Consider the following 14,685-nt stretch of genomic DNA (forward strand, 5'->3'; position numbering starts at 1 on the left):
GTTGTAAAGATTGTATAAGGTTGTATAATTCAAGACAACTTTTCTCACCCGATTTGTGAAATAAAGATTAATTAAAACCAATGCCAACTTAAGCTCTTATTTTGCCATATATATACATATATACATGAATAATGTTTTAATTATTTAAGTACTGTGAGTGCTTAAAGTTTTTGAAGTGCCCTGGCTATAATTGCTGTGTATATCACCTTCATGTTCTCCAGCACTTACCATAAGGGTAGAAGTCTTTGTGATCATGCTCAAAGTCAATTCCTGTTTGGCATGTGCAAAGGTATGTGCCCCCATATTCCAAACATGGACCCCCATCTGGACACGGCCTGCTGTTACTGCATGGTGTCTGTGTGACCTCTATAAACAAACGGCACAGTTAGAGAGTGGACGTGAGCTGGGCAACACTCACGTGTTTCATCTGGCTTTATTAATCATCTCCACAGAGGATCACCCACTCAGAATGTAATGAATTTGTCAATAATGATGTTTTTGGTTATTAAATACACAAAGAGGTTGGGAGCAAAAATGTAAAATCTCCTTTACAGGAAAGTCACGTGAACTTCACATGTGAAATAGTGACATAAGTAAATGTGTTATGTTTCACCCTTTTTACACATATACAACATTTTCTAATATGTATAAGTACACAGTGTTTTATTTTCACAGATATTTTTTTTAGACCATTCATGTATCTTCAGATGTTAATTGTATAGCAGGGTGTGTAAATTAATAGCAGGTGATTTAACATTTTATTTTTAATGTTCATTTTTCACATGTACTTGAGATTTTTCCATCTGATCACATATTGTTCACATAAATTCACATGTTTAATTCAGTTCATAACAAGTACAGGACAGTACAGTACATCTTAAATTCTTGTATGATTTCACTGTAAGGGCATAATGTCTATTTTTGGAGCTGTGTTTATAACCAACACTCCCAAATAGGTTCACAAGCTAGTATCCTTTCACAGTCTTAATCCTAAATTGGATTAAATCTTTCATGTGAAATGTGATTTTGACTACGTTTTGTGATGTATGATGTACATTTATGATGTAACTGTTTCAAAACGCTTCTACAAAACTCATCACTAAACGAATTACAGGGCAGACACACTTCACTTCTTATATGCTTGCTATAAAAAAGAAACTGAATTAATTAGTTCGGTCTGACGTAGTACCGTATTTCTCTGAACTGCTGCCCCTCAAGTTTAATGTAAACTTACAGTGAGCACAATTCGATTTGTCTTTAAAGGAGTCTATGAAAAAAAGAAACTGGATCAAAATAAATGTGTTCTATTCATAATTTAAATAGAAACTAAAATCAATTCCATTTTGAACCGAATGATTAAAAGCAATCATGTGAATGTGTTTAGGAAGGAGAAAATATGTTGTTATTCATTGTCATGTCCCAGTCTAAAGAATCTTATTTAAACATTGCTTACGATTTCTGTACATACCAAACTGACAGTAGAGGCCGATGAAACCCGTTGGACATTCGCATGTGCCGTTCGCATCAATACAAGCACCTCCATTCTGGCAGAGACACTCTTCTGCAGGGAAGATAGACGCAAGCAGAGAGAACAAGAAAGGTTCTTAAAGGAGGTCATTAAAAGTTTTAATGGACGAAAAAAAGGCAAACATTTTAAATATTCCCAAAAATGTTTCTTTTTTTTTGTACCTTACTCATCATGACACTAAGTGTCAATATACAGCAAACATGTGTTGGAATGGAAATGTGTTGCAATAACACAACGCAGGACCGGAATTTTTTTGTGTTTGTTTTCTCTTGGGTCACTCTTTCTCACGTCTTTTCTCACACAGTTCACTGGGTTCAGGAAGACTGTCAGTATTCTGCATTTATCTTTCATACTAACTGCATGACTGTTTTTATTTTTCTCCTCTCCCTGAGCGTAATTGCAGAAATGGATCAAAGAACATGGCAGTATCACTGCTAAATGGCTTCCTTTTGAAGTCCAGGGGGTTTGCGTGAGGGTATTATTTTTCTGATAATACGAAACATGCTTTTTGATCAGAGCGTACGACCCTGCGGGCAATTAATAGAATGTTAATTCAGCAGAGCAGTTTTCATAGGCCCTCCGTGAGGCCCTCAGCTTTGATCTCAGTGGCCGATTAGGCGCTTCTGTGTTCTGCCTGTGGGCCGCTGCCTCCTCTTCCACTGAGGACCATGTGCGCCTTTTTCCACTGAGTCTTCCAAGTTCGCCCGGGCAGGAAGGTATTCAGGAGATTTAAGAGAGCCCATATAAATGCTGATAGTTATTTCAGCTCATGGATGAAAAGTAGTGTGAATTTGCAATGGCTCACATACTATTAAAGTCTTTTAAGAGCGAGAATTCTAGATGAAAACCCTCAGTGGATGATCTGAGAGTGGGAACCTGGATTCTGATGCTTTCATTTAGGAATGCATTGACCAAAAGCATGAATTCTCATTGAAGACTGGATTTACACACATTTTCACACTCAGAAGGATCTAATCACATGGCGAAGGGTTTAGTGGAGACAGCAGCAATGTACCTTACAGTAGCTGATGTTGGCAGTGACAGGTTAACCATTCAATTGACTGTCACCACACTATGGAGTGTTACTTTCATCCAAGCATGTATGATTTATCAGATATGAAGCATGCAGGAGAAATAAAGACCAAATTCTTTAACCCGAACATGCTTGTATTTTGAAAATGAACTATTTTCATTGAGTTAACAAACTAAATTGTCTTTCCATTCAAATGAAGTGTAAAAAAAATTATGTGTTCTTTTAAAATATGTTTTTTCCTTAACTTTTTTTTTTAAATCTCTTTGAATTACAACAGCATCAATACATTGCTGGATGACGTGATGGCTTAAAAATGGTGGTATTCCTGATTGGTCTCCAATGAGGTTTTATTTTTTTTTTTTTTTTACCAAATTTCCCTGTTATCTTTGTCCTTGGAATAGCAGCAGACATCGAGTAAGAGCTATTGGTGGACCCCTAAATGTGCTGATGTAACCAATACACATCAAATTGGGCCATATAAAACAAACAGCTCTAGATGTGGCATTGCCGTCCTTCAGGATATCAAGAGTTCTTTCCTATGCTGCCTAAGAGGCAAAAGTTAAAGCTGGTATCTTCATTAAACCACACATAAAGATGATCATGGAGGGCAAAAAATTCACAGGAATTCACAGAAGAAGTAGAAGGATGGCTTGGAACAGATTTGTTGCAGTGGCTTGGGTCTTTCTGGGCGATCATCAAGCTGAAATCAACATGGAGCTGATTGAGACTCTGGTGAAGAACCACAGCACAGTGGGCTGCAGGATGTCTTTCAAAGTCCATATCCTTGATGTACATCTTGGTAAACTCAACAAGAACATGGGAGCATGGTCAAAGGCACAAGGCAAGTGCTTCCACCAGGATATATTGGACTTCTAATGCTGCTACTGAACAGCTTTGTAAAAGTGATTCACAGTAAATGTTAATAGTCGATTGTAACGTGTTTTGATTTTTCTGACCATGTGAAGCAAACACGCAAATTCTAATTTTTTCTCAATGAAAATTTCTAAATTTCAAAATACCATTGTTCTGGTCACAAAAGCAATGTTTAATATTTATTTTCTCTACTTTTGGGAGATACGTACATCTTAATACCTAAAAACAAGAATTGTGTTTCATAGTGTTATGAACTTGAGTGAAATAGCTGAGATTAAGGAACTTTCAGAGCCACAATTCACAATTCTGACAGAACTGGTATCTGAATCAGTAACTCCTCTGAATCCAGCACCCCTACCCACCTACCCCACACTCCTCTGTGAAAAGAAAAGAAGTATTTACAAAAACAAACCAAAACAATTCAGCCAAACCTAGAAGAAAAAAAGATGTAACCCAGATGATTCATTGTTTTCTTATTGAGGACAAAAAGAAATTTATGAAGCTCTAACCACAGACCTCAGAAAACATATGCTTTTCAAAATCATTATAGACCGGTTAATTCGGTTGCACATCAGACAAACCAAACAACCGCTCTTACCAAAACCAAACTCCTAAACCAAATACTGCTGCATTAGGCAGCATAAACTATCACATCCACAGGACTTAAAGCCTGGATTTCACTGGCTGTACATCTTTACCATAATGTCTGAAAAGTGAATTCCAACCAGAGGTGCCATCTCATAAAATCCGGGCCCTTTCAAGTCTAGACAGGAGGCCTTTCCACTTTTTGGTAAACTAATAAAAGGTGCTGTAAAGCAATTATTTTGGAACATCAAGCACCTATCGCTGTGAGGCCTGCATAATAAAAAGGGTGAGGCCATGTCAGTTTGGATAATTAAGCTCATCCAACACGGCGGCATCGTCTTCACGGGCAGCACTCCAAATTCCTGTGGCATAGTGCTGTCTGACACAAACTCCTGCACTGTGCTGCATTCTTGCCCACCTAAGAAGGAGAGACAGTGTGGAAGACAAGCACCATGTCGATCGTACCTTCACACTGGTCTCCGTAGTAGCCTGGCTTGCAGGTGCAGTTGTAATTTCCAGGGCTGATTTGCTTGCAGGTCTTGCAGCCTTCCTGCTCACAAGAAGCTGAAAAAGTTAAGAATTCAAAGATCAGGGCAAATTTTGATCAGTGATAAAGAATAAGAATTAAACATGTTGAAGCTCACCTGTTTGATTCGCAATTTCAGTGCTGGAGGAATTGGTGGTGATTACTATTTCTGTTGGAAAGGAAGCAATTTGGAAGCATTTGTGACACTTTGCATTATTATTGAGTATTATCTGCATTATCTCTTGACTACATCTTGACAAAGGATTTATAATACAATTAATATAATTGTCTCAGATCAAAGGTGCAGTGTACAAATATTGAGAAGGGAAAAGGAAACGGAGAAGAAACCTTCCTGCATGTCCCCATGATGTTGTTGTAATATTAAGTTATTATTTTTAAAATCATTGCAGTCAGGTTGCCAGGGTAGATTTGACAATGTTTTCAGGAACATATTTCATATAAGATAATGGGTGCTGCATACACCTTTATGCTTCAAACATTTTGGCTCCCAATTAAATAGCCTTGTTTCACACAAAGCTAATGATAGTGAGCTAGCTGGCTAACAGTCCAACAACAGCACATGCATTCTCCTGGCATAATGTCATAACAAGGTAAGTGTCTTTTTTCAGAACGTTTGTCAAGTTATTGCTAATTAAATATTTTTTGCTAGTTGCTAGCCATTTCCTACCAAGGAGGGGTCTAAACTCTTAAACCTACATCAGGTAGATTTAAAATGATTGTCTGTGTTAAAGAGTGACTTGTGCTAAACTCACTAAGATGCACTAAAATGAACTGCCTTAGACCTGGACAATGCTGCAGAAGCTTTTTGAAAAGACACGTGGTCAGTGATTCAGACATACAACCAGATGCTGCAGTCATCCCAGCTCGTCTTCTCCATTTATTCAGAATTTCAATTTTGGATAGTGTGTGTCTGTTTGCGACGGAAAAATGTTACAATGGAGGAAGGAAAAAAAAAGAGAAAAGAGAAAGTAGGTCTGGCTGGGTGAATTTTCAATCATGAAACATTTTTCCCATTGCAAAGGGAAATAAAAACAAAAGGTTGGAAAATGCTTAGTGTCTGGCGTACAGAGAGTAGAAAAAAAGAGCAGTCTCCAGACAGGACGTTCAAAATGTACTCACCTGTCTCACACCAGCTCCCAGTGAAGTTTGCTGTACAGGTGCATGTGTAATTATTCACCTTGTCCTCGCACACACCTCCGTTTACACATGGCATGGACGCGCACTCGTTTATATCTGGATCAGCAAGCACAAAAACACAAGCTTCATTCACCAGCGCTAGCAGTACAGGACATTTAGGGAGTAAACTTCCAGAACAGCTCTTTATTGAATTTATATTGAAATCTTAAGACTTGAGGATGTCTTGCAGGTGCATGGTTACACTGAGCAGGTGTCTAGCATTAAGAATAATCCAGTCTTATGTAGAAACAAGGCAACATAATATTTGCAGGGCCAACACTTTAATACCTATGGTGTTTCCCAACCGGGTTTGCATTTCATCAATAAGCTCTGCTCAGGCAAGTCCAATTTGTTAAGCAAGAAGATCATGTCACCCCGAAATGTCATGTCAAGGACAGAATCTTGCAGTCCAGATTATGTGTAACATAACACATGACCCCAAATGAAAACCCAAGAGGGGAAAAATGGAAGTAACCAATGATAAGCTCTCAGTAATGGCTTTCAGTTCAAACCGCCACAAGGGATGTGTGCCAGATGAATACTAGTAGAACTAATGTGGAAAGCAGGCTTTGTTCCCCAGTGAATACACTGCCAGCTCAGTAACACTGTTTAATACCACACTCACCTGTCTCACATACAGATCCGGTGTAACCCGCTTGGCAATGGCAGGTAAAGCTCCCTTCGCCCTCGATGCATCGTGCTCCATTGAGGCATGGATTCTCCTGGCACTCGTCAATGTCTGCAGGCAACACACGTACACACACACACACAGGATATTTACTCAGCTGATTAATATATCCGCCACACCATTCCCCTCACTCTGAAAGTATGTGCTTCTGGCTGTGAAAAGTATTAGAGGTTTGATACATCTCCGCAGGCTGGACTGTGGGAACGAGAGGGAGCCTGCAGCCAGTGTAGCACCCGGAGAGGGGGACAGAAGAGGTGGAAGAGAAATGGAAAAAGAGAAAGAGGCCACATCATAGCGTAAAGCTTACATTTACATTTATGGCATTTGGCAGACGCTTTAATCCAAACTGACTTCCAGAATGCTTGATAATCAACCTGGAAAGCATTTCCTTATGCTAGTTCAGATTGGCCCAAGGCTAAGGATACCAACATGGTGCTGCTGGGGACAGGATGAGTGATGATACAGGAGAAAATAAGTAATTTATTTTAATAGATGTGATAAGTGTTCATTTAGATGGGTCATGTCTGAATTTCAAGCCTGCACTGGAGTGTTCGGCTTATCCCACCACCAGGAAAGTGGCACATAGGAGACTAGATGCTTCTTTGTTCCTTGATGAGTGGTAGGTGAAGATGTACCAAACTTAATTTGAATGATGTGAAGGACTGCCATGAGGTGTGTGGAATTTTTTGGTTTATTTGCATGCATCTGAACCCTACAAGCCTCTTTTGTATGCCGTTTTGCTGATGTTTTGTGGAATACAACAAGTGGGAAAAAAGACAATTTGTTACTATACTTATGTAGTATAATTTTGCCTCAGATTTATTACATTTATTTTATTTTATCGAGTTTTTGGGTCCTTTTCCCCAACACGCTTGTATGTAAGGGGCCCCTAAACAAAGCCCTTAACCCCCTCTGCTCCAGAGGTACTACATCATGGCTGTTCCTGCACTCTGACCCCAACATCGAAAGCAAAGAAAATAATTTCACTGTGCTGTAATGTATATGTGACAAAAATATCCTTTCAAATACTTGAATGACTTGAATGTTGTTTTCTAAACCTCTAGATTCTGTGAAGGGTTTCATACTTTAACATGACTACTGTTTGCATGTTTTGTAAGTAGCTCTGGATTAGAGTGTCTGCCAGATAATTAAATGTAAATGCCATGTGTAGCCCACAGAGATGATTGCAATAAGGTATGGTGGGGTTCATCTACAGTATTACAGGAGCCAAAAAGTGTGAACTGTGGACTGAGGATGATGGATAGATAAAATTAAAAAAAGAGAAAATTCAGAATAGGCATGCAAGTGCATGTACATGTTTAAGCGTACATATCTTTATCCATTCTGTCATATTTAGGAAAATATGCCACTTTTGGTCAATGATTTTCTGACACAACACATTATATACTTGGTATATACATTATATAAAATGGTTGTCTAGTATATTATAATATCATTCTGGACATAGGCTCTGGTATAGTGTTTATATTTCAAGATGCTGTGCTATATCACACCAGAATATTATTGTCTAGATTCATTCATTCATTCATTAATTTTCTACCGCTTATCCGAACTACCTCGAGTCACGGGGAGCCTGTGCCTATCTCAGGCGTCATCGGGCATCAAGGCAGGATACAGAGTGCCAACCCATCGCAGGGCACACACACACTCTCATTCACTCACGCACTCACACACTATGGACAATTTTCCAGAGATGCCAATCAACCTACCATGCATGTCTTTGGACCGGGGGAGGAAACCGGAGTACCCGGAGGAAACCCCTGAGGCACGGGGAGAACATGCAAACTCCACACACACAAAGCGGAGCCTCCACACCCTGGAGGTGTGAGGCAAAACGTGCTAACCACTAAGCCATCGTGCCCCCCTTGTCTAGGGTTAGTTAACAGTTATTATAAAGGTTCATATATATACTGTATTGTGAAAGGTTACGCATGTAACAATACCTAATAATGAGCATTTACACAGGCTTGTCAGGTTTGTTACAGTAGAATGAACGTTACGAACCACGTTAATGCATTTATAATTAATACGAGTTCGAAGGAGTTCAAAGGATGTTGATCTTACCTGTTTCACAGAGAACTCCTGTGAATCCTGGTGGACAGTAGCAGGTAAAGCTGTTCACTCCATCTGTACACTTGCCATCATTCTGACAGGGATATGAGGAGCACTCGTCAATATCTATACAAACACACAGGACAAAAAAAAAAAACGGCACGACTTCACACGACATGTGACCACTGTTATATGTGTACTTAGAAATACAAACATAGGGAAATTTGTTAGTGTTGGTGTTTTAGGGTACTGTCACTTTATTTTTTTTTTTACCTATCTGGCACGTACGGCCAGTGAAGCCAGCCAGGCATGAGCAAGTGAAAGAAGGATTTCCAGTGATGCAATCATCAATGCAACGGCCGCCATTCAGACACGGCCTCAGGTGTGGACAGACTGACGCTGAAAATAAATGCAGGCACTTTAAATCGTATTATATTATACTGTACTGTATATCTAGGTTCTTGACACTGTTTACATTTGCAGATGTTCACTTTCTTTTTGATTTATCTCTCATATCATATCGTACCTGAATCATTGCAGCTGCCCACTTCTACCTGAGCATCATCAATGCGAAAGACCCAGCGGCCGGGATAGCCCACGTTTGTTGTGGTCTCCACCTCTACTACATCAGCAGTCCGAGACCCTGGGATGTTGAAATAGCGCCTCCCGTCGCCAGCATTAAAACCTGCCTAGGAAGAGAGCATAGAGGTGGGACAGTTCTTTCAGAGGGTCTGAATTTCCTAGTAAAATAAATTTAAATAAAATAAACAGTATCAGTGCATAGATAATATTCAAATAGATGTGTGATTGTTTTGTTCTGGCATCATGGTCCTGGAGGTGCAATCTATATGTATACAAGCTATATAATTCTAATGTATACAAGCTATATAGAGGAATGACACAAAAACCCACTTGACGTGACGACTGAATCAGCTGATTTGGGAAATATTATTCACCAAATAAGTTCCATTAACTTTCCATGAACTTTATGCAACTTATTTAAGTCCTTAAAAATATGTTTTAAAATACAACACAACATTAATAATATAAAATATCGGTAATTGGATACAATATTTATCCAGCTAATTAGTGTGGGACTTAAGGCCCAGACTTCTTTCCCATTTGTGGTTCTTTGTACCTTTACGCTCCTATATTAAGTAAATTTATGAGCTTAAATGACTAACACCACTATTTATGTCTCTGTGTTCACACCCTGTAGACAGGTCACTCAAAAAAAACACAGTCAAGTTCTCAGCTTGTATCAATAAAGTGTATGAGAGAATTTGTCAAGCATGTCACGAATGTGAACAAAGTTTATGACAGATGCTCGTCTGAGTATTTAAAATTCTCCTGAGATCCTAAACCAACCAGGGCACATTGTTTGAGAAAATGTCTTGTTAAAAATGTCTTGCTTATTAGGAGCTCTTAATTTTGTATAATCTCATAAATTACAGTCTATTACTGTATGTTCTGACTTGGGAAAGACATACAGTCTTGATGGGCAAGTTCAGATTTATAATTTATGTCATTTGTGTATAAGTAAGCATAAACTGTTAGTTTTAGTGGAAGGAGAGATGGATTTTAAAATCTAAGCCATTTCTTCTCATTATTTTGCTACTATCTAATTGTTTAATTCAATTCAATTCTATTTGTATAGCACTTTTTACAATAGACATTGTTACAAAACAGTTTTAAGGGATAAATAAACTGGATATAAATTATACATTTTAACTTTAAATGGTCCCTAATGAGAAAGCCATAGATGACATTGACAAAAAAACAACAACAAGAACTCCCTAAGACAATATTAAGAAGAAACAAATATGAAAAGAAAAAAAGAAAAAGGGGTTAGAAAATTAGGGTTTTTTTTGCCTTTGTTTGCCTAGTTCCATTTTTGGTGTGTTCTTGTAGAACAATTTTGTTACCGTCAGCATCTTAGAGCAACAGAGTCATAGCTACAGGACTGGCAAGACTGGTAATTTCTTGGCACCACCCGAAGGTTGACATGAAATTGTCAAATTGTGTTGGAATTCCCTAAATCAGCGGTGTCCAATCTTCTCCAAAAAGGGCCAGTGTGGGTGCAGGTTTTCATCCCAACCAAGCAGAAGCCACACCAGAGTCTACTAAAAGCCAAGAACAACTGATTAAACAGGTGGAATCAGGTATAGCTTCTGCCTGGTTGGTATTAAAACCTGCACCCACAGGAAAAGATTGGACACCGCTGCCCTAAAATCATCTGATTGGTAACATACAAAAGTATACTACAAATCCCCTTAAAATGAGCCCCATCTTGCTTGATTGTGAAGAAATAACTGTGGAGATTATATATTAAAAAAACAAAACAAAACAAAAAGACATTACATGAGGTAATGTAGCATGACATAACAATGCTTTATCTATTCTGAAAGCTTTACCACTACATCCAAAATGCAGAAACTTTTCAGACAGTTATTCTCTAGTTGGCTCATGGTATAGTAGTATAGTATAGATTCTTTATTATGGCATCTGGGTAGCATAATGTCAATAAACAGGGGAATATGGCAAGAGAGCTGCTTGCATTTTCCTGCCTGGGGCCCACACAGTCCCTAGAATCACCTCTGTATGGGATTTTCAGAATGAAATAACAGTGCTATAAATGACTTCTGTTTTTTAACCTTAAAATCCCTCAATATCTTAGTTATACATGATAGTAGTAACTTTTCAAATCTTAGTTCCTCTAGAGAGACCCTTTTGGTCCACTGAACTCAAGAAACTCCTGGATCCTCTCCTCACTCTTGTAATACGTAAGATTAATGTAATTTTACATTTTTTCTGTCACTAATGGATAATAATTCTTTGTCTTTGTAATATACAAACACCAACGAGTATGAGAGGTGCTGAGTGCACAGTGTCCATAGACCATTGACGCAAAGGTCATTAATATTGCATCAAACTGAGAATGTCAAGTATGTCACGAATGTGAACTAAGTTCTTGAGAGATGCCTGTCTGAGAATTTAAAATCCTCTTGAGAGCCTAATCCTAAGAGAGTATTGCGTTCCTTTGTTTATTTTTATTTTTTTTTATGCATGTCTTGTTTAGTGTTTTATTCAGAAGAAACACAGTGAAACATTTTGAAGTGTCTTAAAAACTACAGGCTGTATTTGTATCTGTATATTTTATCACTGGTGTACTGGTTACATATAAATCACTAAGTGTGTTGCTACTAGTAACATGATCAGTATCTGATTCCAGCCATTCCAGGCTGCTAATGTAAACACTATAGTAAGGTATCATAAGGGATTACATCTGCTAAAGCATATTTCATGGAATAAAAATTGTGAATTTAAAGGAAATAATCAGATTGTATCTTATGGATTTATGGAATCTGTGCATAAAAAACAGACACCATTACAAACCAATAAAGATTAAAATAAATGTTTGTATTTTACATGATTTCTCAGTGGGGGCACGGTGGCTTAGTGGTTAGCACGTTCGCCTCACACCTCCAGGGTTGGGGGTTTGATTCCCGCCTCCGCCTTGTGTGTGTGGAGTTTGCATGTTCTCCCTGTGCCTCGGGGGTTTCCTCCGGGTACTCCGGTTTCCTCCCCCGGTCCAAACACATGCATGGTAGGTTGACTGGCATCTCTGGAAAATTGTCCCTAGTGTGTGATTGCGTGAGTGAATAAGAGTGTGTGTGTCGTGCGATGGGTTGGCACTCCGTCCAGGGTGTATCCTGCCTTGATGCCCGATGACGCCTGAGATAGGCACAGGCTCTGCGTGACCTGAGGTAGTTCGGATAAGCGGTAGTGAATGAGTGAGTGAGAGTGATTTCTCAGCGGTCCCCAACCACTGGAGCCAGTCTGTGTGTTATTTGGTACCAGACCACCGAACCCCCTTTTAATAACACCTGTCTGTTCCTCCTGACACATACCAGTTTCAGTCATGTGATGCCAAAAATTAAGCCAACAAACTAGATAAAAGTAGTCAAAAACAACCGTCTGGAGAGGTGCTTTGCAAAGGGAAAAAGGAGCAGTGTTGAGACAGAGGAAGAGCCTATGACTGCCAAGAAAAAAACGCTACATTTAACAGAAAATATCAGGAGTTGTACATAAAAGACAGGTTTATTCCGACAGGTGTTTCTGATTCGCCAATCCCTCTCTGTATAATATGTACCGATAGTGTGTAAATAAGGCAGTTATGAAGAAAAACAAACCTGATTTGTAAATGGTGAAGCTAGTTGCAACACCTAATGAGAAATGTTATTATTATGTCAACCAGTAGTAGGACAGCGACTTGAGAGTTGCAACTATAGCCTTAAGTCTTAAGGTTTAAGACTTAAGTCTAATTTTGTAGTTTGCTTACTTATGTAGCTTGCACTAGGCCAAAACATTAATCAGCATAATTTTTGACACATGTGCAAATTGTGTACAAACTGGGGCAATACATTTTCTGAAAAGATTAATTCATTTTACTTTTGAAAACCTCATAACCTGCATAAAAATAGCACTCTTCAATAATGGCATCTGACCCTCTAGTTTGCAATTTTTTCTTTTTAAAAAAATCCAAAACTAGAAGGACAGATGCAATTATTGAAGGTCACCACACCAACAAACTTGTGTGTGCAAAAAACGTCTCATTGCAGAAAACAAGCTGATTCTCCATTATTGGTGAGTGGTATTTTTATGCACTTTGTGTTTGTTATTATGCTTGTTGTATGGTTATGCTTGGTGTATGTATACCTTGTGTACATTGTGTGTATAAAAAGAAATATGATTATTTTTAAATTAATTCTGGGTTTCTGTAAATGCAGGAGTTTGTTATAAGTATTCTTAAAAGTGCCATACAAATCTGATGCTGAGGTTTTCCAGTGTAGGATGAATGAAACTCTTCAAACAAATTATTGCCCCAATTTGTACACAATTGGTACATTTGTTATAAAATTATGCTGGTTAACATTTTGGCCTGGTGCAAACTACATCAGTAAGCAAACCACAAAATTAGACTTAAGTCTTAAGCCTTAAAGGCAGGGTCAGTATTTTTGAGAAATGCTTCAGAAAACTGAGTCGGGCCGATAATAAACAGAAATCAAAACAAAAATCAAAACAAACGTGTAGTCAATGAGCAGAAAGGGGCGGGGCTTGTCAATATACGTGGAGAGAGTGTTCAGTGCGCATGTGTGACATTAGCAGAAAGTGGTTTTAACATTGACATGGAGGATAAAAACATACAAAGAAAGCAAAGAAAGTGATGTTTGTATACAGAAAAAATTCAGCAATGTAAATAAGCATAATATCACACGAGATGACTTGGTAGGATCGTAAATCACGTACTCACATTGGTAGTCGCTACAGTAAAATGGTCCATGTTTGCATCAAGTTACACTATTCTCAACTTTGAATCTCTGGACACACTCACATAGAGTCACCAGCTCTCTCTGGAAGTCACCAGCTCTTATTCATTGAGAATTAATAGTCTCTGGTTTTGCCACTGCTAGTCACTGTATGTTTGACCACAGCATCAGGCAGAGGGTGTATAATGGGCTGTAGAAGGGGTGAATTGGGACACTACCTGTGCTGCGATGCCCCCCAGGCCTGAACGATCTCCCCCGCTGCTTGCATGCATTCCTGTGGTCCATGTGACATTGTGGTACTGGAAGATTGTGAAGGAGAGCTCCCCATCTGTAATCAGCACTACTTGAAATGTGTTCACCTTAAAAAGAGGAAGCAGTACTTAGAAATCACAGAAATCAACAAGAGTATAAGAATAACTCAGGATTGAGGAAAACTCACCATAAGAACGTGACTCGCTTTACTTTTATAATACATTTGCCATTGTGCCATCTTATTTACTGCAGATTTTTTATGTATATATATTTTATGTACATAGACTGTATATACAGTACTTAGTGTTATTCTTTGCTCTATAAGTACATTTTGCACCCAAACACAATCCACAATGGCATTCTGTTTGTTCTGTTTGTATTTATTGAAATGATTGAAGAAGGTGTTTGTTTGATTCTGTTCTATCTGTGTCTTACCTGTGAGTTTCCAGAGCCTCACCACAAGCATTTCAATGTGCAGCTGCCTCAGGCATTTGGTACAGATGGCAAAATAAAATGACTTTGCAGTTACCAGACTATTTTGAACATGAAACCCCACTTACTAATGGGACATATAAGACTCATCATAAGACTGAGTCTTTT

General features: G+C 38.6%; 1 protein-coding gene across 4 annotated transcripts in view; it reads right to left on the reverse strand.

Annotated features, from left to right (window-relative positions):
• sned1 (sushi, nidogen and EGF-like domains 1) overlaps window positions 1-14,685 on the reverse strand; it is a 40,212-nt gene that overhangs the window by 19,146 nt on the left and 6,381 nt on the right. For 3 of the 4 annotated variants that reach the window (XM_047813517.1, XM_027146655.2, XM_027146656.2), the window contains exons 3-12: window positions 14,052-14,192; window positions 9,030-9,192; window positions 8,777-8,902; window positions 8,516-8,629; window positions 6,368-6,481; window positions 5,686-5,799; window positions 4,664-4,714; window positions 4,485-4,583; window positions 1,469-1,561; window positions 229-366 (exon numbers count right to left, since the gene is read on the reverse strand). In XM_047813517.1, the coding sequence (XP_047669473.1) occupies window positions 229-366; window positions 1,469-1,561; window positions 4,485-4,583; window positions 4,664-4,714; window positions 5,686-5,799; window positions 6,368-6,481; window positions 8,516-8,629; window positions 8,777-8,902; window positions 9,030-9,192; window positions 14,052-14,192 (1,153 nt within the window). The remainder of the gene's footprint in view (window positions 1-228; window positions 367-1,468; window positions 1,562-4,484; window positions 4,584-4,663; window positions 4,715-5,685; window positions 5,800-6,367; window positions 6,482-8,515; window positions 8,630-8,776; window positions 8,903-9,029; window positions 9,193-14,051; window positions 14,193-14,685) is intronic. The other variant, XM_027146657.2, reaches the window with a different exon arrangement.

Source organism: Tachysurus fulvidraco, chromosome 5 (assembly GCF_022655615.1).
Source record: "Tachysurus fulvidraco isolate hzauxx_2018 chromosome 5, HZAU_PFXX_2.0, whole genome shotgun sequence".
Taxonomy (NCBI): Eukaryota; Metazoa; Chordata; class Actinopteri; order Siluriformes; family Bagridae; genus Tachysurus; species Tachysurus fulvidraco.